The sequence below is a fragment of the Cydia amplana genome, chromosome 1 (assembly GCF_948474715.1).
Source record: "Cydia amplana chromosome 1, ilCydAmpl1.1, whole genome shotgun sequence".
Classification (NCBI taxonomy): Eukaryota; Metazoa; Arthropoda; class Insecta; order Lepidoptera; family Tortricidae; genus Cydia; species Cydia amplana.
The window spans coordinates 17,736,028-17,762,622 of NC_086069.1; the positions used below are offsets into that span (position 1 = coordinate 17,736,028).

General features: G+C 37.3%; 2 protein-coding genes across 4 annotated transcripts in view; both read right to left on the minus strand.

The window, feature by feature from the left end:
- LOC134649505 (cadherin-23) overlaps positions 1-14,607 on the minus strand; it is a 53,550-nt gene extending 38,943 nt beyond the window's left edge. The window contains exon 1 of the mRNA XM_063504264.1: positions 14,465-14,607. The gene's annotated coding sequence lies outside the window, so the exon portion shown is untranslated. The remainder of the gene's footprint in view (positions 1-14,464) is intronic.
- Positions 14,608-24,692: 10,085 nt separating this feature from the next.
- LOC134649151 (uncharacterized) overlaps positions 24,693-26,595 on the minus strand; it is a 110,706-nt gene continuing 108,803 nt past the window's right edge. For all 3 annotated transcript variants that reach the window (XM_063503879.1, XM_063503872.1, XM_063503866.1), the window contains 3 exons: positions 26,051-26,211; positions 25,131-25,286; positions 24,693-24,812 (listed from right to left, as the gene is read on the minus strand). In XM_063503879.1, the coding sequence (XP_063359949.1) occupies positions 24,702-24,812; positions 25,131-25,286; positions 26,051-26,211 (428 nt within the window). In that variant the 3' untranslated portion in view covers positions 24,693-24,701. The remainder of the gene's footprint in view (positions 24,813-25,130; positions 25,287-26,050; positions 26,212-26,595) is intronic.

Genomic DNA, 26,595 nt, shown 5'->3' on the forward strand with positions numbered 1-26,595 from the left:
TTTCTTAGCGCAATACTGCTCTTTGAGTGTTGCCCTACTTTAGTTTGCTTTACATTGCTACTGACAAGATTTGGTTGACGGACTATAAGTACGTATCATATTTTTTTTAATTAAATTTTCTTATATACTTGGTCAACCAGATCTTGACAGTAGAAAAAGGCGGCAAATTTGAAAAATGTAGGCGCGAAGGGATATCGTCCCATAGAAAATTTGAATTTCGCGCCTTTTTTTACTGACAAGATTTGGTTGACCAGCATTAGTTGCGATACCTTCCAGAATCATATTTTAATTACACATTGTAATGAGGTTCATTGACACGCAAAATAGACAATTGAAAAATGACCTCGGATCCTCCGGATGCGTAACATCTCATCGTCGGGTTGACGTACGTTTTGGCGGCAAAAATTAAAATGGCCACCTGTCATCGACGCGTGGTTAAAACAAAAGGGGCAGATACCGCGACGATGCGAAGGCCAATGACTACTATGATGACTATTGTATGAAGCGAATAAAATAGTTCTCGGGGATTGACCTTTATTTTAGCTCGTTGCCCGTAGCTTAAAGTTAAGTTGTCTTAATTTTAAGAACCCAGAAGGACCAATTTTATCTATGAAAGTTGGAAAATTTTCCAGTTTACCTATAATCGTTGAGTACCTATCTAACCTAAGTAAAAAATAGAAAACATTGTTAACATGGTGCAAATACTGCAAATTAAAACACGTGTAGTTGGTTAGAAAAGTTATATTGACAAGTAAATCTTAGGTAGGTATTCAAATAAAATGTTAGCATGCTCTTTGAAAAATTAGACTCGAAAGTGCAATCCCTCGCATCACTCCTGCTTATAAATGCAGTAGGGAGGAGATAGGGACGAGATTTAAAATCTGCTCGTTTATTTGCTAGAAAAACAATTTTTACCTTAATTATTTAATTTTTGTAGTAGGTACCCATAGGAATATTGGGTCTAGTTTTGGTATGGTATATGTTAAGTTTTGTTGTTGATCTATGAGTAGGTAAGTACCTCCCTAAACCACAGAATAAATAATAGTACTAGGTACAGAAGACTCACTCTCTAACAAAACGCGTCTGTTACGATCAGCACAGATATGGCCGCTAGGTGGCGACAGCCCCACGCGCGGCTTATGGCGAGCCACCAAAATTGGTGTGGAACGGATGTAAGTACTTTTATGGCTCCTCTACACGATGGTTGGAACGCAACTACACGATGGCGACATTCAGTTGTGATCTATCCGGTTCCGGTATCGCATGGCCATCTCGCTGGCCCAGCGCTGGGCCATCGTGTAGAGGAGCCATTAGCTACCTGTAGCAAAGCAACGAAATCGCGGAGTGAGCCACGCCTGCCTAAACCATAAAACGTCTCATGGCACGGCAGGTTAAACACAATTATTTTTTGTTATTAAGCATACTCGTACATAAATACAAATACCCATTTCTTGCATAGGTAAGTGGGTCAAACACATTTTAGAAAAAGGTTACTTCTATTGACAATAAGTACAATCAAAGTTCACGATTCTGGGACATAGATATCCCGTTTTTCTTATTTGAGTCTCAAGTACTGAAAAAATGTATCCCGCCAGTAGTAAAGGTACCGCGTAAATATTAGCTTTAGATTCCCTTAAATTTGCGATGTCTACAGGAATGACGCGAACAAGTCCGAACACCTTTTAAAAAAAGGTCCCTTCTGTGGACAATACAATCAAAGTTAATGACTCTGGGACATACATATCCCGTTTTTCTTATTTGAGTCTCAAGTACCTACTGAAAAAATGTATCCCGCCTGTAAAGTTGCCGCGTAAAAAGTAGCTTTAGGTTCCCTTAAATTTGCGATGTCTACAGGAAAGACGCGAACGAGTTTGATATAAAATGTGTATAACCCAAGTAATTTGTATGTAGGTACCTAGCGGGATTAAGAGATGCTTATTAACCTGACGAATTTTCATTTACATCACGTCCTGAAGAATAAGTTAGGTGAAAAATGTTACAGTGAGGACACTAATCTTAAAGCCGTTTTTATATCAATTTTGTATTTATATTTATACCCAAATACGGTCAGCAATGTAATATCCTTATTTTCACATTTAACACCATCCAATTACGGCCTCTGTCAAAACAGCAAGCAATTGAATTTTATGTTGTCTAAATTGGTGTGTTGTGTGCCATAAGCGCACCGAACGATATCGTTAAAAGTGCCGAAACGAGTTCAAGTCGTAGCCTAAACGAGAGAAAGCCTTCCACCCTCTGCTACACACGTGCCTCATAATTAATACTGTCAGTGAAGTAGTACAAACAATCTGTGTAAATTGTACGGAAACGGAGGTGCTTTATTTTATTTTTACTTAGTTCACCGTTTCCTTCTCTGGTTAACTATGCCTCACAGCACGACACGATTTGTTCTTACTCGTATACATTACGTATTAAAGTTATGCAGCGCCTTAGAAATAGTATAGTTTTAGGATTGTTAATTGTACCTTTTAGAAACAGAAAGTTCAATGTAGGGTTCCGTAGTTGTTCATCTGTCTAAACAGGCGGACATTTTTTTCTTTTGTTGTTTCGAAAATATTTAAAAATACTGTAGACCCCTATTCTATTTAAAGCAATTTAAAAAAAATAGTATTACAATAGTATAATAAACAATAATTTATTTTACAAGGAAGAAATATTGTCGAAATTGTAATAGCCTACATTTAGTAGGTACTCTTCTAAATTCTATCCGACCATTTTACTCAAGGAAACCTTAAGAGTTGTGGTAAAACTGCTTAAGGACATTGTAATTAGTAAGCTCGGCTAAGCCCGCAGTGACCCATTATACGACTTTTCATGTATACCTCTGAAACTTAGAGATTTCAAGGTTTAGGTAAGGACATTTAAACAAACTCATTTAGGCTTCAGCTAGGCTAAATCGCCGGTAAGTTTATAAACACAAGAAACATTAGTAGTAACATAAACTTCTTAGATAGAACTTGTTTGCTTAAACAAACCGATAAGAAATATGTAAAATAAAATTTAACTGTCTATGGGAGTGCTCTTAACAACTTACAACTTTGCTACAGACCATCAAAATACTGGTGTAAGTTAACCCATTTCCCACGATTGCTATCTTGCAAATAATTTCAACCACAACTATTTATTTCAATAAAACACGTAAAAAACGAATTTGAAAGTAAAGCTCTTGAAATAACAACATTGAGCTTAATAAAATCTTTATATATACCTATCTCTTTGTTTTAAGTAAAGAGCACAATCTCGATGAAAAATGTAATCTAAATATTACTTTTTGTCGTAAAATTAAGAGTTTTGAGTTATTTCTACTCGAAAAGTTATTTAGTAATATAATATACTCTAGCTACTCGTAACACTCGTAAATATAGAAAAAAAAATCATCGTTTTAACGACACGTTTTTATAACTAGTCTTCGTAATTCTGAGTAGAAATAATCCAAAAATTGGTAATATGCATTGACGTATAATATCTATGTCAATGGTAATTATGTATTTTGATAAAACTACCTCCATTAGTGGAAAAAGTCGGAAAATGTGCCGAAACACTCAACATGACGTACAATTGAAATATATCGTAACACATCTTATTTCTTTAGTAATAAAGGTGTGTTATGATATTTATTTAATGCTGATAATCTGCACAAAAAATCAAATGTTGCGAAAACTTTTAGCGATAAAAATTAAAAGTAAGAGTTTATATATTATTTAATTTAGATTAGACATGCGTGATCATTTCAATATCGTGATAAAAATAAAAGGCCAATCAAAGTTATGTTACGCTATCCATTGCGAATCGGCCTATTTCGTTTTATAGATGGTTTACTTACTTGTGGATGAGGCGTAACGTAATGCCCTTCGTAAGTAGGAATGTTATTGAGCGCAGAGCGTATTGCATTGAACTAATAACAATGTTAAGTTTTTCTTGCGCCTGAGAGACTTTCTATTTCAATTTATTCCCATCCCACTAATCTACTTGTAATGATGGAGTTAACATTGTAATATAATTAGCTATAATATGTAAGTCAATCATCTGTCTTCACAAACAAAATGAAAAGTTTCTATCTACCTAAAATTATTTGTAAAGAGCGTATATCTTACACCATACCTATCTAAATAAGTTTCTGACAGTAACATTTTATTTATCAACTTTCTTTTGAACCGAATTTGACCCATATTACTTTTTTAGTGTAACACCAATGTAACACATTAAAATGGGGTGTTGAGAAGTGAAGTGGGAAGTCATCTAGGTGGGAAGTCGCAGCCAGCTAATTAGTCACCCTAGCTATTCATTAAACGCCGGCATCCAATTTGAAGCGTAGACGGATACTTCATTGAACTAGAAATTATTAAAGCAAAATAAGTATTGTAAATAATCGTATATGTATAATAATAAAAAGACATACCTTTTTTCTAATGCTAAAAACAACGAACTATAAGACTGAGATGAACGACACCAGTGGCACTGGCAGTCCCGCAGTTCCGTCAATAGAGCGGGTGAGCCGCTTTTTACGCGAAAGTATCTGGGCCTCGGCTATTACATTTAATTACAGGGCTTCATCCTTATTCAGATGTACCGTAATAACACACTATTTGTGGAAAGCAAACCAAATGTTTAATTAAGACATGGAGATGCTTGTCTTAATATAATACCTACATTCACTTCACGGAGGGATAAGGGTAGAAAATTTAGGTATGCTATGTACCATTTCACGTTTTCACCTCACATTTTACCTCAAGACACTAAGTATTGGATCAATTTTATGTTTACTTTTTCGCTGAAACGGAAGCCTTCTCAGCTGTTTCCAATCGGTAGTGTTCTATTGCTCTATCCTGTTGTTGAACTTTTGTTTCAACCTAATGCACCATCCAACTAAAACCGATAAAAACGCCCACAGGTGAGCGACGCGCGCGCAGCGAGCGTGTCGTCGGCGCGCTGGAGCATGCCTCCCCCGGGAACCGAACCTGGCCGTATCCGGTATCGATGCGATATGTTTTTGTCGCTTTTGCTGGTAATATTAAGAATCCATTTTATGTCTATACAAGGAGCTTGTGAAGATATTTCAAATTTGAAGTTATTTAGATGTTTGAAATCTTTTGGAGGTTTCAACTTTTTGTTTATCTTTTCTCGACACTGTCATTTACTTACTGATTTTAAAATAATAAAAAGGAAAAAATATCGCCTCGGGCATGACTGATTCACGATCTAACTAGCGTTGACGTCCATCACTTCACTTTTGTTTTGATTAGGTATTTTTTTTTTAAATCTTTTATTCATGATTAACATACATCTTATAAATTACATAAAACTCGCCAAACTGTGGAGTTTGATGGCGAGGTACGCTCTTTTTTATGCTAATAACTTAACCTATTTGGGTCAAACCCGTTTTATAGTATGGTATGGTTACCTCGTTCCTGTAGACATCTCAAGGTTAAGGAAATCTAAGGGGTTGCATTTTTCGAGTACTTGAGACTCAAGTAACAAAACAATAATAAAAAAAAGGGTTAGATATGTACCAGAGTCGTTAACTTTTATTGCATTGTCCACATAAGTGACCTTTTTCTAAAACGTGTTTGACCCATTTGCTTAATTCTAACAATTTTACAGTTGTTTCTGTGATTTACATTATAAGCAACAAACAAATACTTAGGTACATTCTATTATTATCAGAAAAGAACATAATTATATTTTAGGTGAAATCTCTTCTGCATAAAACGCCAGTTTTAAAGAAAAATATACAAGTACACCCAGAATATTTAATTAAGTGATGAGTAAAGTTCTATATTCGCTTTCATTATTACACTAGTAGCTTTTGCCCGCGGCGTCGCTCGCGTGGAAAGTCTTTGCGTGACGTTGTGATATTTTGTCTACCTCCTATAATTATTGGCCAATTGGAGCGCAATGATTCAAAGAAAAACACTTGCAGCTTCCATTTGTAGTCTAACCATCTGTCAGCGGTTGATAGTTATTTAATGTTAGTGGAATTATGTAGGAAAAAAACGTTTTTTTTATTTACCGTTAGGTATTGATATACAGAGTAGGTATTTTCTAATGTGTCTTGTTTGCCCAAAACATTGGTATTGCATCGGTTTCCCTAGTAGGTATAAAAACCAATAAGGAAACCAATCAATGGCCGTATCAGAAAATTCAGATCCTTGTTATGAAATTCAACGTAAGTAGGTACACCTTGATATTATAATTGTAGGATTCCGCATAGTTAAAAGAAAGAACACTTAATAGTTTCCATCTGTTGGTCAGTCTGTGTTACTGTTTTCACACATTGAAGCTCGAGTGCTGTAGGTATACTGCATAGATACTATATAAGGAATGCAGCCTTATTTGTACCTTCCTGCAGTCCCACTGAAGAATGTCAGCGCTGCAGTAACCTGGTTTCCACAATTATCACATTACTCGAGCAATCATACCACATGTGGTCGCATTTCCGCCACATTTTGGGTATACTTATTGTGTTTATATCCAAGTAAGTGGATCGAATTTTTCAATTGGAAATAAATATGTAATAATATATCGTATTTCGAATCAAAAACCGCATCGCTAAATATTATAATATATTTAATAGGTACGGTATTTTTACTTTAGAATTACGCATACAACTTTCACCTACTTAACAAAATAAAAGAGACCAATTTAGACGCCGCAATTTTCCGTCCGTTGTACGTGCAATTATTACGCACGTGGATGGTTGATGGCACCCTTCGTGACTGTCATGAGTCATTTTGATCGTCCATTTACTTGTATCGAATATTAAAAATTAGTTTATTTAAAAAAATTAAATTATCATTTATTTGTTTTGGCATTCTTTCTAATAAGTTGTGCAACTTGTATTGTACCTAATAGATAGGTACAGTAAATGACCAGGGTTTCGTTTTTCAAAGCTACAAATTAGTACAAGTTCTCTGTTTGTTAGAAAACAAATATGGTTTTTAGATAGAGAAGTAAGAAAGCGAGCCTGGTATAGTCAAAGCCGTTATTGACATCATCATGAAGTTTGACGACAAATTTGGTGTTTAGGGCTGTTCGGATTTGGCCAAACCATCTTGGCCATCTACTTGAACCAACTAAGATAAGGTACTGTGGACGTTTGTCATTTACTTTGCCAGTGATCAACATTGGCATGTAGGTACTACTCATACCTAAATATAAAATTGTCCTTCAAAAATAAGATAAACAGCATAGGTACGTGAAACACTGCTTCTCACCACCATCGGTATGTATGGTAAACGGTTACATACAGAGCTCTTCCTATATGACATTCAGGAAGAATGTCTTTCCTCATTTGCCAGTTGCATCAACAAAGAGAAAGATGTACTTATATCAATGCTATCAGTGTGTGATGGGCCAGATACTGAGCCAGTTAAATATGTAGACACCTTAGGCCATGTTTTGCTCAGCGAGTGCAAGAAAAAGCAACCTGCAAAGACAATACTCTGGAAGGTGTACTTCCGTTTGGCCCAAATACATTTCGCCAAATTTCACTTCCCAACAAACTTATCGCAATAGTTTCATTTCCCAAAGGAACCTTTAGCAAAGTTACACTTCGCATATAACTTATTTGGTCAAATTATCATTTGGCATGATTTTACTTTGTCAAATGTTATTAGGACAAAAACTTATTTAGCAAACTTTTATTATTGGCTAATATTATATTCCAAAAAGATGTTTGCTCAAATTGTCACTTCGCAAATTTGGCAAATAGGCATCTCTATTTAAATTTGAACCTAAATTCGTTCTGTTAGAATTTTGAATTTATATAATATTTCTTCAGGATCAGTAGCTTTCTCCATTCTTACTGAGAAAAAATGTCCACAAGTTTTTGGTGCATTTGTACGAAATTTTGGGGCCACTTTTTACTCGTATTAGGGTCGAAAGAGCTCGTGATTCTGACTGGAAATAATACAAAAAATCACAGTTCTGTGTAATGCAGATTGGGGGTAATCTTCATAAATTAAGTTATAGTAGGTACAATGCAGTACCAAAAAAAATACTATGTTTATTAAATTTTTAATCATCAAAATGTCAAAATCAAGTCAATTTCATTTCTGATCAAATCGATCGATTTGATCATCCCGTCTGGATACCGCTTTACCAGTTACTGCACTGAATGGGATTGGCAACTGTCAATGGTTTGCATAGATGGCACCATCATAGCTTGCTGGGGCTTGCCCCTTCTCTAGTTGAGTTCTATGAGATTTGGCTTAAAGGGCTGGCATCTAGGGCATAAAATTCTATATAAAAAACAAGAATTTGACACAATTCTAGGGATTGACAGAGCAATCTATGCTGGCGCCATCTGCTAAATACTTTGACCGGCCAATAATATTATTAGTTTTTTTAATATTGGTATAAATTATATAGAGCTATTTAGCTGACTAGCCTCAGAACGACAGAACGAAGAGAATTGTGGCGAAAGTATAAGGGTTGCTTGGTTGCAACGGAACATTAAACAATGGGATCTTAGTATCTATATAATTAGGTATATGGTAAGATTTACAGAGGGAAATATTTATTAGAGATAGAGAGTTAATAAGTTTGGAGTTTTTCCGAATAGAACAACATACCTACCCATAGTACCCACTTAAGGTGACGGTAGAGGTGGGTAAATTTTCAGATTCTGTCAATTTACCCCATTTCACACACAAGCGCACTTCACGCACACTACCTCACTTTACTGGGACAGGTCATTGACCCATCAAGTTTTTTTAAGATTGCGTTTTGAGTTTAGTGTTAACCACTGACCTCTTTTGAGGAACAGAAACTGTAAAAACGTTCCATTGAAAGAAGAAAGAGAAACAATACATTAAATCTTGCTCTCCTTGTCTGTTCATGTCACACGTGACGTATTTAAATTCTAATTTAATTCATTTGATTGTTAACTATTTTCTGCATATTATGGCTTTGTCGAGATACGCGTTTTGTAAAGTTAAACCGAATAAACCCAGATGTCATTAAGTCAGATGTAAAATGTTATTTACTACTCTATACGGTTATTCATAAGGCGAAAAATCAATTCAATTAAAAATTTAAATAAATAAAGTTTCGGCAGGGTGGAAATTTAATTAAGGCCGACAAAATAAAATTTAATAATATATGTCGGCTGATGTACCCCTAAGATCTTTACAGATTTACTTGTACGAGTATCCTATATTCGCTATTTATTTTGCTATTAAATTTATAAAATTAAAATAAATAATTAAATATTATACTGGCATTCCACCGCTATTATTTCAGTGCTGAACTGATTATCTTCGATCGTAGCCTTGATGATGTAGTTGTACTTACACTTACGGCGGTAGGAGCGGCAATGAACCCCGCGCAGCGTAGAACGAGAGGTGCGTTGGGATAAGTGCATATACATATAATTCTTCGTGCGTCTGTCTGTCTGTCCGTCCGTCTGTCACAGTCTATTTTCTCCGAAACTACTGGACCAATTCAGTTGAAATTTGGCACACATATGTAAATTTGGCACACAAATGTAAATTTGTGACCCAAAGATGGACGTGTAACGTAAATAAAATGTATTTTAGAGAATTTGAAATACGGTAGCCATTTTTGGGGGGGGGGTAAATGAAAAAATTAAAAAATATGTTTTTTAAACTATATAGTGTTACATATCAAATAAAAGAGCTCATTGTAAGAATCTCAAACATAACTTTTTTTATAATTTTAGGATTAATAGTTCAGCAGTTATTCATGAAAATAGGCAAAAAATGATCATTCTCCGCCCACTTTCACCGAAACAACTGGATCTAAAATTTTGAAAAAAATACACAAAGTAGTTCTTTACCTATATATGTCAGGAAAATCTATAAGAAATGTGCAGTCAAGCGTGAGACGGACTTAATATACGGAACCCTTAGAATGCGAGTCCGACTCGCACTTGTTTTTGTTTAGCTCTTATTAGGTTTAAGGAGTTTTATGAGTGAAAAAAGAAGTTTTTTGTTTTATGTGCCCGCGTTATTGCCGATCGATTGTGTTTTAAACGATAATTAGACAAAAAAACTTGTTTTTCACCCAACGAATATAGATCCCCATGACACATCTTCCAAGTCGCCTTTGGATAGGCTTAATTTTAAAAATAATTGAAATAATGTTCTATATCATTCATACTTGCAAAAAAAGACTAAAAATAATTTACGTGACCAATGCTTATTATTAGTAAATATCTTACAATTTAATATCTGATATATCACACGATACAAAAAAATGGCCGCAAAGTTAAAAGTTTATTTATTTACGTTACTAGTCCATCTTTGGATCACCGACTCTTTGTCATATGTGAAAAATGTGTACCAAATTTCAATTGAATTAGTCTATTAGGGGCAGACACACGAGTGATCTTAAAAGGGATTTTTTTCTTGAATGATTTGTATGTACTTACCCCAACGCACCTCACGTTCCACGCGGCGCAGCGTAATCAGTAAGTACCTAATAATTAGTGTCCGACCGAAACACAAATTTCTGTATATATAAATATTGTTGTCCTACTTGCTCGCCAACTTTTGGTCTTTGTCACATAGTTTAGTTTCATAATACGAAGTACTATTTCGTATGTTTCGGCCAGGCCGAAAGATTCGGCCGTTTTTTGGCCGAAACCGAAACTACGGCCGAAACATGATTTTATGGCCGAAACCGAAACCGAAACCGAATCTTCGGTCGGACACTACGAATAATCACAATGGTCTTAAGTACCACAGACCCTACTGTCGCTTAAGTCCTTTATGCCAATCTCTGCCTATTAGAACTTATAAAAAAAAAGAAACCGAGTAATTATATCCAACTACCGAACCTGCTTACAAATTTTCTCGAGATATTTGAGAAATGTGATATGCAAAGGAGAACATTCGAACAAACGAAAGTATTTTTGCCCAAGCTGAAACGGAGACCTTCGCCTACGCTCGGTCAGTGATGGTTTAGGTACAGTCAGCTGCAGGTCACCCCTGCATAGAAGATTGTATGCAGGGGTGGTACCTTTTCTCTGCAGCTGACTGTACACCTATAAAAAATTGTTGTACCTGCTGCAATTTTATACCGGTACCGTACTTTATATTTCAACAGGTATAGTACCTTCAAAACGAAGCGGTATTGATAAATAATAACGGTACCGTACCGCCTATAAATAATAATAATAATTCAGCCTATATACAGGGTGGTCCAAACCTTGACGTCCAAAAATTTTTTTTTAGATTCCTCACGTCGTGGGCTATCAGAATATACCCCATGTATGTTAGCCGATTTTTCGTAGTTATCGAGTTATGATTTTTTTTTACTTTTAACTTTTCATATGAAATTCCGGGGTTCCCATACAGAGTGGCTAAAAAATAACTGCATTTCCGTTGCCAGGGAGGTTTTGGGATTATACTGAGCAACTTTTACAATGGGGCCAACCCCGAAACCGCGAAAAAAATTACCCTTCCATAGAAAATGGACTAGCCAAAATGTATAAAAAGCCAATTTTTTTTTCGCGAATTCGGGGTTGGTCCCATAATAAAAGTTGCTCAGTATAATCCCAACACCTCCCTGGCAACGGAATGAAGTTATTTTTCAGCCACTCTGTATGGGAACCCCGGAATTTCATAGGAATAAGAATAAGAATAGAATAAGAATAAGAATTGTTTATTGCCACATACATGAACATAAAATAGAGTTAGAATTACTTACATAATAAAATAAAACAGTTGTTATCATATACAAAACAAAAGTGAGAAGATCTTTGTATTAGGCACAGGGTTCCAGTCTCAGCGTGTGCCGGGCCTAGGTGCCCGGCGCTGGTTTTCAGACCGGTCCCAGACTAAGGACGGTCGGAGAATATTACCTACATAGGAAAAGTTAAAAGCTTAAAAAATCATAACTTGAAAACTATGAAAAATCGGCTAACATACATATGGGGTACATTATGATAGCCCACGATTTTTGGACGTCACGGTTTGGACCACCCTGTATAGACAATAATCTCAACGCTAGCCCAATGCGGATTGGGGACTTCACACACAGCTTTGAATTTCTTCGCAAATGTATGCACTACGAGTATGCAGGTTTCCTCACGATGTTTCCTCCTTCACCGAAAAGTTAGTGGTAAATATCAAATGATATTTCGTACATAAGTTCCGAAAAACTCATTGGTACGAGCCAGGATACCAATGAGTTTTTCCTTACCGCTTATACCGTAAAGAAATAATGCAGTCTCTGCTTTGCACGATTATTGTGTGGACATAATTCTTATAATCACCGAAACATACATACCTCTACGCACAGAATGTCATTGAAATAAAACATTGTTTTTTATAGTAAATTAATATAACATTCGATTTATACACATAACAATAAGCAGGCCAGGCCGCAGCGATATTGGCCTGTAAGCTTCATCTCGGTCTCCAAATCCGCAAAACTCGCTGGTACTAAATGCTGGTCTTGCCGTTATTAATTATCTTGATTCTTGAAGATTATCAGAACAGCACGTTACGTAATCGCATACATAGACGGAACGAACGTCAACAAAGTAGGTGTAGACACTGCAAGTCTTTAGGTATTAAACGAATTACGCTTCGTATTAATAGATGAGTAATATTTAAATGAACATATAATATTCTCTAACATAAATACAAGATTACAATTAATTGACATCAAAAGTCATTGACGTACAGAAGTCATATACATTTTTATAATGACGCAAAATTGATACCAGCATAATGAAAATCAATCCCAATCAGTAAAACGAGTCTTTAAACTTTTTTCATTTTAAGCGGGTTTTGAAGGAACAAGTTACTTAAATTCGATTGTAATCGTATTGTTTTAGGATAATTTACTGCTGTTTTCGACCGTTACGACCCGTAAATAACAACAACTCACATTTAAAATTTGACTGGAGCTCGACGTGATTATATTTATTTACCCTATTTTATGAAATACAATTTATCTACTGGTATACATTTTCGTATGCGTATATGATGAAATGTCTTTATTAATGTCAAAAACGAGCTATGACGATGTACACGTCTGCTTCGATGCAAGGCCAACGGCCATCTGACTCGAAGAAGAGTTTTGAGTGATGTCGTCAATGTATGGAAATTATACGAAAGTTTACATTTGGGATTGAATTTCTGTGTTGTATTTGTGAGTAAAAATATAAGTAGATAATAATCTGGTAGTTTAGTTATCTAGCCTTCAAAATCCCACAACAACTCAATTACTGTCAAAGACAAAACTGTAATGCGTCTTGCTCAAACGGAACTCCATATTTTGATTTTTGGACACTTTTAGTGTCGATTTGTAGAGAATTACAGGAAATAAAAAAAAATATGGCGTGAAGAGCCGGTACACGGCTTCTTCGTGAACAGATTTGCGTATAATTTAATGCAGTTATTAATCATTCATTGAACAAATTGATTGCACAAAGTGAGGTCTAAATCGAAAACGTCATATACCGTCCCCGCAGGCGTGGGTATATCACACGTCGGTATGTGTCCCGTGCGATACCGATTATCATAAGATGATATCTCGGAAGCCATTGTCTCCACGTGTTGGGATTTCCCACGATTTCCACCGACAATACAATCGATAGCAACAATCGCAGGAACCGATTCCGAGCTCTATCGGCTTTCATACAAGAGAAATCTTCATTTTACTTAACCGCAATTAACTTGAGATTGACAGATACGTAGTTATGACTTCGTAAGGTTTAACCATTAACAATAAAATTATGAGAAAATTTCATGTTAAGCCATTGTTGAAATTAATATAATAATGCAATAGTTTACGTCAAATTAATTTCGTAAAATGAAAGTGTTATTGCTACTTGGAATGGTTTCTCATGGGGTTAATGATGTAAGGTCATAAGTAGGTACCTAGTTGAGAGAAAACTATTAAGACACTTTCTGATGATGGTTTTAGTCGTAAAATTGACCTAATAATTCGATCTGTTACAGCCTAGTTAGCGCTATAATTTGTTTGTAGGTATATCGCGGTTGGACAGCCATTGTAGATTTTTGTAATGTATACATTGCTGTTGGGACTATATAGACTGCGCCAACTGCGCTCACTTTTAAATTATTTTACCTCTACATAATAATTAATACACTACATTTATCTAATAAAAAAAATATTTATTTACAAACAAGATATATACAGTGCTATTACTAAAAGAAATTAAAAACTAGCTAAATCTAAAATAGGCACTTTATGTAATAGTTGTGCCGACTGAAATATTCAAATGACTATAGTAATAAGTTAAATACATATTTAAAGTTAACAACTACAGAGTAAACATTCATGACTTCGTAATTCTACTGATTTCGGCTAATTTGATAGGCACATAAGTTTTGTGTTAAAAAACCTACATGATTATCTAATTAATGCTGATACCTACGTTAATATCTCTCCCATTAGGCCACCCGCCAAAAACATACTAAAAAGCTAAAATAAATACACTTACTCCAGTTCGTCCTTGATCGCGATCGAAATACAAATTTTAAATTCGCCGAACAATGATTCAGTCACTGCACTTCCTTTCCGCGCTTACGGGTCGCTTTCGCCCGACAGGTGCGAACGGAGCGGAGGTCGGTGTCGACTGCCGGTGCAGGCGTGCTGGCTGGATGGACGCGGGCCGGTGATCCCCGTAGACGGTGGCAAATTTTAGATACATGAACATATATGAGTTTAAGTAATATAACATATGCAATATGTGATTGATAATTTGGTAGGTAGCGGTGACAAAAATTAACAGTCTGACGCGCGACAAGGGGGTGTATGTGACGTAGGTGACAGTCGAAAAGTTAAGATAGTGTCGAAAGAACATTGGAAAAGTCAGGTGATATGTATTGTATTGTATGTATTGTATTGTGTTAGTCTTTCTTAATAGTTTCTAGGTATTATTGTTGGAGAATTAAAATGTAAAGGTATTCTTTCTAGTTTAAATTTAGTGTTTTTTGCACCTCCTAATTATATCATTTTTCATTTCTCCACCACCTAAAGGTTGTCTGGAAGAGATCGCTCTTTAGCGATAAGGCCGCCTGTTGTTTAGGTACCTCTGTCTTCATGTATTATTTGTGTTTCTATGTACATTTTTATTTTATTCTCAGGTTGTGCAATAAAGAGGATTTGTATTGTATTGTATTGTGATCATTTCCATATTTCTTTTCTATTTTCCTTTGACTTTCCTACATTTAGATTGACGTTTACTATGTCACCTTGGAAACGCTTCCAAACAATCGCTTCGTCTTTGGACAACAGGGGGCCTATAGCCAAGATCATACATCGACAAACGCCAAACGAAAAGTAAGGATGTATCGGGATGACAGAGGTCCTACCGCTAAATACTAAAATCGAAATTCCTTCATTTGCTCTCTATCGCCCATATCAGTTAACGAAATTCCGATTTTTGTTTTTCGCGGTAGGCCTTCAGATGCTACGAAAAATAACGTGATTATTATTTGAGTTTTGTTTGGCGTTTTCTATTAACGATTGTCAGTTGGCTAGGCCCCCAGAATTGACAGAACGTGTTTGACCGACAAGGGGGTTCATTAAAATAGCTCATTCAGATGGGGTAATTGATTTTCCCCTTTTCAAATGATTAGGGTAAGTAAAACATATTATACAACATGTGGAACGAACGAATTTACTCGATCTTGAATAATTTGAATTCAGTTACTTACCTAAAGATATAATAATGTTGTATCATACTGGCTAATCAATATTTTGAATTCATACTTCTTCTACACATTATGTATTCCATTGATGTATGTTGTCACTTCAATAAACTAAGTCAACAAACAACATGTTGACTACTATACCAATTTATAATGATTCACAGTCTGCGCAAAAACTGGCACTGAATCCAGTTCACCACAACAGAACCAAGCACATAGATACAAGATTTTATTTCATACGTGATTTATGAAATGACAATATTGTTAATGTCTTTTTTTTTTTTCTTTATTGAGGGGCTTTTTCGATTGAACGAATAATTGTTAATGTCATTTACACTCCTACTTTGGAGATGTAGGCTGATGTGCTAACTAAGCCGTTAGCTCGTACAAAGCATCAGAATTGTGTGAAAGGTATAGGTTTATGTTTATAATCATAATTTTGATTACGGGGGAGTATGTTGTATAATACTGGCTAATCAATATTTTGAATTTATACTTCTTCTACACATTATGTATTCCATTGATGTATGTTGTCACTTCAATAAACTAAGTCAACAAACAACAAATAAACTGGCTAATCAATATTTTGAATTTATATACTTCTTCTACACATTATGTATTCCATTGATGTGTGTTCACTTCAATAAACTAAGTCAACAAACAACAAATAAAATAAAATTGACACTGTTGTCAGGCGTGAAGACTGTCAATGACATCGACCGAAAACCAAATTTTTACCGGTTAGTCACATTTGTTTTTGCCGGCTAACCATAACCATATTACCAGCATGACATGACAAAAGCCCGCAACAATTATGTAAGTTCAGTAGCCTCTCTTTCATAGTTCCGCTTAATCAAAGTGATCCCTAGGTCCATTATAAGCAAGGTGGTGTTTTGTGAAAAAACATTAACTTAAAAAATACTTCATCGTAGTGTTTGCATTTTATAACTACAAGTGTACCTAATTATAAACATAAAACGAACTATAGGGAGTGAATATAATTCTTTATTTAAGCTAAATTTATGGCAACAGTGAATCAGTAAATTACCCGATCTCATAAAGTAAACAGTGTGTGAAAGCGAAATTAAACCATTTAAAACCAATATTGAATAATGTTGAGAGACCACTCTCGCTTCTCACGGGCAAAGACGAATGACCAATTTAACAAAGACATTAAAAAACTCACAATGTTTTTCTAAACTTAACAAGTAAACGAAACAAATGAAAATCGCCTAGAAACTCAAATCCGCGAACGAGCGTGAAAGGTCCGCGGTATTCAATTCGATTATTTTCTGTTAATAATATTTAAATTCCCATTACTTTATCTATCTCTTTTTTACTAACGTAGATATACAATGTCGGCTGTTATTGTATCACGGATAGAGTTAAAAGTTCTACGATAATTTATAAGCCTGTTACCCGCTTCGGAAAGTAACGCCAACAGTAAAGTCATAGCACGTGCAGCCAGGCGTTGCGAAGATCCCTCGGACGCAACGGACGGTCGAGGGTGGTGACCGTAACAACTCGTACCATATGCTACGTAACGTTGGACTGGTGGCAAGGCGGGTCTGCCACGTACCGTAACGTATGTTGTACACGCGAATTTTTAATTAGTCATAGTCATAGTAAATAAGCAAAAAAAGCATTCGAAATGGCCTCGTATGTATATTAATATACCTATACATATAACTACGTAATGTTTTATGACTCCTCTTTACGATGGCCCAGCGCTAGACCAGCGAGATGGCCATGCGATGGTTATAATTCCTCTACTACACGATGGCCCAGCGCTGGACCAGCGAGATGGCCATGCGATGGTTGAGAGCACGCACTATGAAATGGGCCACGTGTAGATAGATGCGTACGCACCATCGCTGGCCCACCTTTGACGGGTTATTCCCACTAGTTACCACCAAGTTGTTACCAGTAACAACTGGTGGGTAACTACTGGGATCTTTTTTCCAACCATTTACCACCGGTAAATACTGGAAAAAAATCCCAGTAGTTACCAGTTTGATGTGCGGACGAAAAACCGACACCGTGGCCATCCGGCCGCGTCATAAGCCAACCGACACCACTACCCCCTCTAACCATCCCATCTTAGGCCCATCTTAGTGAGCCAGCATTATGGCCCATCGTATAGAGGAGCCATTAAAATGATGAATGATTGTTCATTAGTGGTATACCTAAATCAAACCTACTAAGAAGTTACAGAAAGTTAATTTGCCGCTAAGGCCTTTTTGTGAAATTGGATTGTACTTATAGTTTCAGACAACCTCGCAATTATTAACTAATGATAATGTAGCGTTGGTCACAACAAGCTAAAACTGTCCACCAAGACCGTTTGGTCGCTACGCTCTATGATCTACTCCTATGTAATTAGTCTTACTGGCCTTACTGCACTAATGCACTTTAGGTACAAATCGGTTTTCAACGATTGTCATATGTACCTACATATGTTAATTTTTTTCACAAACTAACTTACCAACTAGGTACTAAGAAATAAAAGACAAAATAATTTATTATTAGGTATTTATTTTATGTTATAGTACCATAATTAAGTATTATCGTACAGCATTTTGTTCTTGACTGACACACTTCCTTAAAGTAATTCCATCATTCCAGTAACATAAATATGGCCTAGTCTTTATTTTTAAGGCGTCCATCGCAACATTCAAATCTCTATACAAGCAACTCATACATGGGATAAAATGTAACCACTAGAACATTAAAACGGGAGATGTTTTACAAAGGTTTTGAGGTTTGATGCACAAGGCTTCTTTACAGTTATTCTGTTACCCAAATGGTCATGTCACCAGATGTCAGGTACCTATAAATAACACCTATTTACTCTGTTCTGGCGTGGTGACATGCAAACATGTTAATTGTCAGCATTAGAATTAGGTACACTGTCAGATGGCAACACATGATTACGGTTCTAACAGTTTAGGAAGCTTACAATTCTGAACTGAAGCAAACCGTGTTATAACAAAGATGACACATTATTATAATTATTATAAATTACACTTCATTAAAACCAATTTAACATATAGTTAATTGAGCAAAATAAAAAGGCGTGAAAATTGATTTCATATTCTAGAAAAAAAATTATAGCTTATCTACATCATACGTGACATGGTCTATAGGTTTCGTCTATGGGGTTCGGTTTCTATCGCGCACGTAGGTATTACATAGCTATAGGTAATGTACAGGTAAAATGTGTATTTTATTACTTTGTTGTACTGCTCTTTTTCTCATTGTCAGTGGTGAACCAGTTGACAATCGCAGACATATTGCCTATTTCTTATTGGAATGTCTAAAGGCTTTTATGTTTTCTTTTCTAAATATGTCATCAAGTCATCATGCTATTGATGTAGTTGTTCCCCATTAAGGTAAAATTAATGGATAATTAATTAACAACAAAAAAAAACAAATCTACATATTTCTCCCCGCGCGCAGTAGTCTTTATTTTATTCCAAGTCAACGTGGAATGCTGAGGAGTTACAAATAAATAAAATATATTTCAAATAAAATAAAATAATTGTGCAAGAGTGTGCGTACAAAGCAATGATGTAAACTTGTGCGTGCGGTTTTCCTTGGAAGATGTAACAGATCCATGGCTCCGCCTATTTTGAAGTACATAGTTCCAAAAGCTTAATAAAAAAAAACTATAAAATTACCAAACCTGGAGACAAAATTTCACAAGCATAGGTTGAAAAATGCGAGCTGTAAAGACTTATATTATATACTTATTAGTTGAGTGTGCTGATATTAAAATAATACGAGCGAGATGCATTAGCTGTTAATAATATCAAATCAAGATTGTGTTTTCAAAATTCGAATGCCGCTTTAGAACACGTATGAGTTTCGTTCTACAACTTTCCATGTTGACAATAACCGAGTGTTTGAATATGGAGAATCGTCCTATAGACATTCATTTTACTTGACTTTACCTAACGGCAACAGACTATGTACTCTTTACTCTAGAAGTCACATTTACAGTAGTTAATATTAACACATATCCATCACAATAATTTTAGAATATCAGTTGTTTCGTTCGTTCAGGTTTATTATGTGCAAGGATTTTCTACATTTTCACCTTAAAGTCTAATATTTATCATAATAATAAAATAGATTTATTGAGTTGATTTGTCGATAAAATCTTTTGAGTTAACAACACCTTTATAAGAAATCATTTAAGAACGATCTATTTAATATAACTCTCTGTGAGTACTTTTTTATCTATGTATAATATAGGTTTTTCAAAATCTCTACGTGTTTAAGAATACTCAATATCATTATATTTATTTATAATCAAAGACTACAACGAGATTATTTCGATTATAATTTAGATTTGACTAGAATTTTCAGTACTTATTGGAAACTGTGGTGTGCATTAAAATTTACTTTATGTTACCAATATGTATTCCGTTATTGGGTCTGACTTTACTAAGGTCACAGAATAAATAATAGAGTACTAAATACAGAAGACTCACTCTCTAACAAAACGCGTCTGATACGATCAGCACAGATATGGCCGCTAGGTGGCGACAGCGCCACGCGCGGCTTATGGCTTTACCCAAAATTGGGGCCGAACGGATGTACTTTTAGCTACCTGTAGCAAAGCGACGAAATCGCGGAGTGAGACACGCCTGCTAAGGTTTAATAAATTATTTCCATAAGTGCTGCACTTCTCATGCTCGTAAAGTTAAGGTGTCTTTAAGGGAGGAAATGGGCTGCACTGCATAAAGTAGGTTTTCACGCTGTATTGAATAAATATATATTCTTCTAAGACCACATTATCGTTACAATCGAGCCCACTGCCACAACCCACCCCAGGCAAGTGCCGCCTGACCTCTACTCCCGTTCGTGTAGGTCTGTAGGATCAAGGTGCTACGAATTTTAATATAACTAGCAAAAAGCAGAGCTTTGTAAGGGCTCGCGGAGTTTTTCTACCTAAACGTACCGGATCGCGACTTAGATCCATTCCGAGGCTTGTTTCATGTTCGATCAAGTGGGTACGTAATAAGTAAGAAAGAAATATACTAACCGGACCCCGGTTGCTGTCCGGTACGCCTGTCTGTCACAGCTTTTACTTTGTCCATTAAAAACGTGTCCAGACGACAAAATCAAATTGCCAATATCATCCACACGTAATATATAATTTCATAAGCGCTTATTACATCCTACACGGTCGCCCAGTACTTGTTGTAAGGAAACTAAATGGCTTTCCTACATAACGTTGCGTCAGCGAGCCAATGTCCTTGAATTTAATTTTTGCGTCCACACCACACAATTGAGCGAAAAACTATCTCGTCTGGATACCTACTGGCGATAATCACACTGCTCCGCACATAAACACACACACACACACACACACACACACACACACACACACACACACACACACACACACACACAAGCCAGGGTTCAGCATCAGCTCTATCTTGGGTACTGCTCTTCTAAGTGCTCATCAAGACGTGTCAGATGACCAAAACAGCGTGTGCCTACGTTGCACCAAACCTGAGTTCCACTAGGTACAGCCAGGGTTCAGCATCAGCTCTATCTTGGGTACTAATCTCCTAAGTGCTCATCAAGACGAGTCGGATGATCAAAACAGCATGTGCCTACGTTGCACCAAACCTGAGTTCCAATAAGCACAGCCAGGGTTCAGCATTAGCTTTATCTTGGGTACTACTCTCCTAAGTGCTCATAGATACGAGTCCGATGACCAAAACAGCGTGTGCCTATGTTGCAACAAACCTGAGTTCCACTAGGTACAGCCAAGGTTCAGCATCAGCTCTATCTTGGGAATTGCTCTTCCACTCGGAATCACTTGGATCAAATTTTAGTTTTGTCAACTATGAACGTCACACGTCTGCATAAAGGTCATTGAGTCAACGATTTTGACAACTTGACAGGTTGGCGTCACCCATACGACTAACTAAATATTATAGGTTTCGTAACCTATATTAATGGCTCACAATCGTGCGCTTGGTACCATATCTACCTCATTTTACTTACATCTATGGCTCCACTAGGTACTGTCAGGGTTCAGCATCAGCTATATTGGGTACTTAACTGGTCTACCCAGTGATCACATGACGAGTCGGAAGTCCAAAACAGCGTATGTCTATATATGTTGCAGTTCCATACAAGTTGCAGTCGTGTATCGGGCCTAAGTCACTGAAGTTTGTATTAATATGATATGATCTAAACTTAATCTATAATTTTAGCAGTTACAACCAATAGGAACACTAAAGGCGCCATTCATTAATTACGTAAGACAATTTTTGCCAGTTTTTGACCCCCTCCCTCCCCTATGTAAGAAATAATAAGAATAAGCTGACAAACTTCACAAACAGGGGCGTTTTGAAATGCGGCGGTTCGATGAGTAGCCGGATTGTCATTGCGATACGTTCTTCAATAAGGCGGCCTACGCCGCTTCGTACTACTATTTAGATTGTAGAGTGACCAGTTCTTTCGGTCGCCTACGTAACCGGAGTTTGACAATGTTTGCAATTTAATTTATTTTACCATGGTCCCAACGCACTACATGTGTTTCTTTTCCAAAACATTTCCTTCACAACGTAAATAGACGGAGCCCCGCAAGCGGGGCTCCTATTTTTGGGCGGTTTGCCCTTCGGGCATCTGAAGCTACCTAACAAACTTGTCAAAGCGGCGGCTAATGACTCGCTGTATTACATTACGGCTAGCCGTGTTGAAGAACGTATGGCGCCAAATACCTTCCGGCGGATTCTCATTCAGCCGCATTCAATCCGGCTAATCGTTAAACCGCCGCATTTCAAAACGCCCCTGTTTTTGAAAACGGCTAGCCGTAATGTAATACTGCGACAAATATACAGCAAGATTGATTATTCTAGTAGGTATTCACAGAAACTTAATTGCTAAATTGGGAATCAAACCAAGCGAAGCGAGGTGGGTCTGAATCCAAAATGTTAACCCACATATAAAACACCACATATATAGATATCGTTGTTTGAGTACCCACAACACAACCTTCTTGAGCTTTTCTGGGGCTTAGTCAATTTGTATAAGAATGTCCAATATTTATTTATTTATATACTACCTAACGCCATCTGTTAGAGAAATAAATAATTACACAATGCTAATTCATTATTTTGTCAACAGATGGCGCTAGTAGTAATACAAAGTTTTATTACATTATTTTATTTTTTTAGTTTTATAAAATTATATTTTTATGTTTGATAACACATCTAGACATGAATTTAAATTACTATGTTAAATCTCAAACCTAACAGTGCAGTAGTTTTTCCGTAAAGTGTACCACAAGAATGCATAGTTTGTCGAATAGTGATAGGGCTCGCTTCGCTCGCCCTAATAAATTAACTTTAAATACATAAAATTTCTATTTATTTTCAACCCAATCGTAGTCAAAAGCAGAGTTTATAGCTCGAGCAAGCCAATTTGAATTGTCAAAAGGATTGTTTCATGCTCTCGTTGCACACTACTATTATCATAGATCTACGGACACACCATACAATGCACCCGTCTATGGTACCACTTCAAGTTATCATTTGTGATGCTACATTTGACTACGGTGGATCCGCTACGACAAACTACCTTTTATATTATTTTATGTTACATTATGTACAATCTTGTGGAATGCACTTTCATTACATGTAAAGTCAGTAAGTAACGTTATACATGACAAGAAAATTATTAAAAACACTAAGTATAAATACTAACAGTTTTTATAGGTTGAAAATAATTTGATACTTTATTCGTTGCGCAAGGTTGGTCGTGTGATGGTAGATACATTTTATTTAAATAACGTATTACTCTTTATAATTACAATTTAATAAAACTTGAATTAAATTTGAGAATCCTAAAGAGATCAATTCCGCAAGTTAACATATGTATACTATGTATAAGGTAACTTATTAACAATAATAGTGTATTATTACATGTTAGATATCCTATTAAAAATCTATAGTTTCTCGGGCTGACGTGGAATAAATTCTGAGCCAAAGCTTAGGAACTTTAAACAGATTTTTAAGAGTCATTGCTCAGTAATTGTGAAATGTTAAACCACGCAAATAAATTTCATATCTTTTAAGCTTACAGATAGAGATTATTTTAGATTACTGGAGAATTGGAGATACATCAATCAGATATGTTGCGTGGCACTTGTTAATAAGCCAATTGATAATAAAAACACAACTATTGGCTTATGCACTTCTTAGTCAAAAAGCTTGAAATAGACCAGAGAATGAAAGTTTAGCCATTCCATTTAGGCCTAACGCATCTATCTTAAAGATATATTGAAGATACTATTCTTTGGACTTAGGTAGTTGGTTGTCGTGTTCACTGTGGGTTCGGAGGCCTCAGCACGGTGGTTGGTTGTCGCGTTCACTGTGGGTTCGGAGGCCTCAGCACGGTGATTGGTTGTCGCGTTTACAGTGGGTTCGGAGGCCTCAGCACGGTGGTTGGTCGTCGCGTTCACTGTGGGTTCGGAGGCCTCAGCACGGTGGTTGGTTGTCGCGTTCACTGTGGGTTCGGAGGCCTCAGCACGGTGATTGGTTGTCGTGTTCACTGTGGGTTCGGAGGCCTCAGCACGGTGGTTGGTTGTCGCGTTCACTGTGGGTTCGGAGGCCTCAGCACGGTGATTGGTTGTCGCGTTCACTGTGGGTTCGGAGGCCTCAGCACGGTGGTTGGTTGTCGCGTTCACTGTGGGTTCGGAGGCCTCAGCACGGTGATTGGTAGTTGCGTTCACTGTGGGTTCGGAGGCCTCAGCACGGTGGTTGGTTGTCGCGTTCACTGTGGGTTCGGAGGCCTCAGCACGGTGGTTGGTTGTCGCGTTCACTGTGGGTTCGGAGGCCTCAGCACGGTGGTTGGTTGTCGCGTTCACTGTGTGTTCGGAGGCCTCAGCACGGTGGTTGGTTGTCGCGTTCACTGTGGGTTCGAAGGCCTCAGCACGGTGGTTGGTTGTCGTGTTCACTGTGGATTCGGAGGCCTCAGCACGGTGATTGGTTGTCGCGTTCACAGTGGGTTCGGAGGCCTCAGCACGGTGATGCAGATAGAGCCGCGGAGCAACCGGAGCAAGTCTATTACTTCTGGAGTTTTCATTGACGTCACATTTTCATCGTTCACCTGAAATTTAAGTAACTTATTTGAATAAATTATTGGCAAACATGGAGGAATATTTAATGCAATATAATAATTATTCAGCCTGTATACGTACTACTGTTGGTCTTGTGTCACGCGCGAGAGGGCTTGGGCTATGGTCCCGAAGCGGGCCAAATGCGGGTTGGGACTTTACATACAACATCCTTTAGTTTTTTTATCAACAACAGTTGTCTTATAACTCTTATAGCAAAGCTATTCGTGGGACAACTGAGCATACTGGACCTAAGCCGCTTGTTCCAACGCGGTCAGGTCAGACTGTAAAGCTAGTACAGCTACTCGTACCTGCAGGATGACGTCACCCCGTCGCAGCCGGCCGTCGCGTGCGGCGACGCTGTCGCTGTACACGGCGGAGATGTAGCTCTGCCCCGACTCCGGGTGGCTCTGCACGCTGAACCCCAGCCTGCTGTTCCACCCGCGGTTCAGCTCCACCGTCACTATCTGGAACACCGAATTCACTCTTATACTCGTCTCGAGAATAATAGAAAGTGAGGGGAAGATTGGCAACAAACTTTTTACTCTAATCCTTGTAAAATATCTATCTTGTAAATGTCCGGGCCGGAGTTTCCGGAGCTTCGTTTTCTATGGAAAGCATCACGTGATCTCCTGTCATCTGTCATACAAAAGTAAGCGCCGGAAGCTCCGGCCCGGACACGGCCCGGTCTAACGTGAGTCATCTTTTATAATGACAGCATGTCAGTCAATCAACCGCCTACAGGATAGATTAAAGACTACCAAGCAATCCATTAACACAAATGTACCGTTCGTACCCAAAATAATCAGGAAATTGAATAGGAATAAAAACAATTTATGGACAATATCCCAAAATGTATGCTTATGAAAAAATATGCACAGGAAAATGAACTCAAAGATGTATCAAAAATCACTATGAGCCGACTATGAGTTAGCAAGACTCTGATTGGCATAAACAAACGAGGCAACCATTGACTTTACAAAACAAATATTAAAACTTATTGTACGTTAGAAATAGAGATTAAGGATATGTTTAAGAATCTTACTGTAGCCATAAGCCTTCAGTAAGAAGTGCATATACTTGGAAAAATTCGACCTATGCCGCTGTGGCTCAGTGGCCGAATGGCATAGGCACCTGCCGCGATAGCAGAGGACGCTGGTTCGATTCCAGCCTGGGGCACTGGAGGCCTTGGTCACTTTTTCTTAGTATATGACATTTATTTAAATCTTACTGTAGGCTCCGAAAGATTGCTGTCTAGGTTATGCGGGTCAGGTTGTATGTTCTCCTTCTGGACGGTTTCGACCTCCTTCGGCTTCGACGGCGCCCGCGCTTCCTTCGCTTTCCTCTCGCTATCCGGCGACAGAGCGACTGCTTTCCACTTCTTCAACCCACCTTAAACATTATTTAACATTCTTAGTGTAAAGCCTGAGTGGACGCTCGAGTTGGGCGTGCAGCGGGGCGGGGCGCGCGGCGTGCATGTTAAACAAATGCAAACGTATAGGAGCGGCCTTAGTGCACGCTGCTCAAATCACTTGTGAGCCCGACGCCACGCTGCACGCCCCGCCGAACGCTCCGCCTCGAGCGTCCACTCAGGCCTTGGCCTTATAAACATTTATCAACGTACTTATCAGAAAGTTTCACTTATAAAATTAAGGAATGAATTGGATTTTATACGGAATTTTGAACCTTTTAATTATTAATGTTTGTGAGCGCTAATAAATAACATCACTACTCACTACATAGTATAAAACAAAGTCGCTTCCCGCTGTCTGTCTG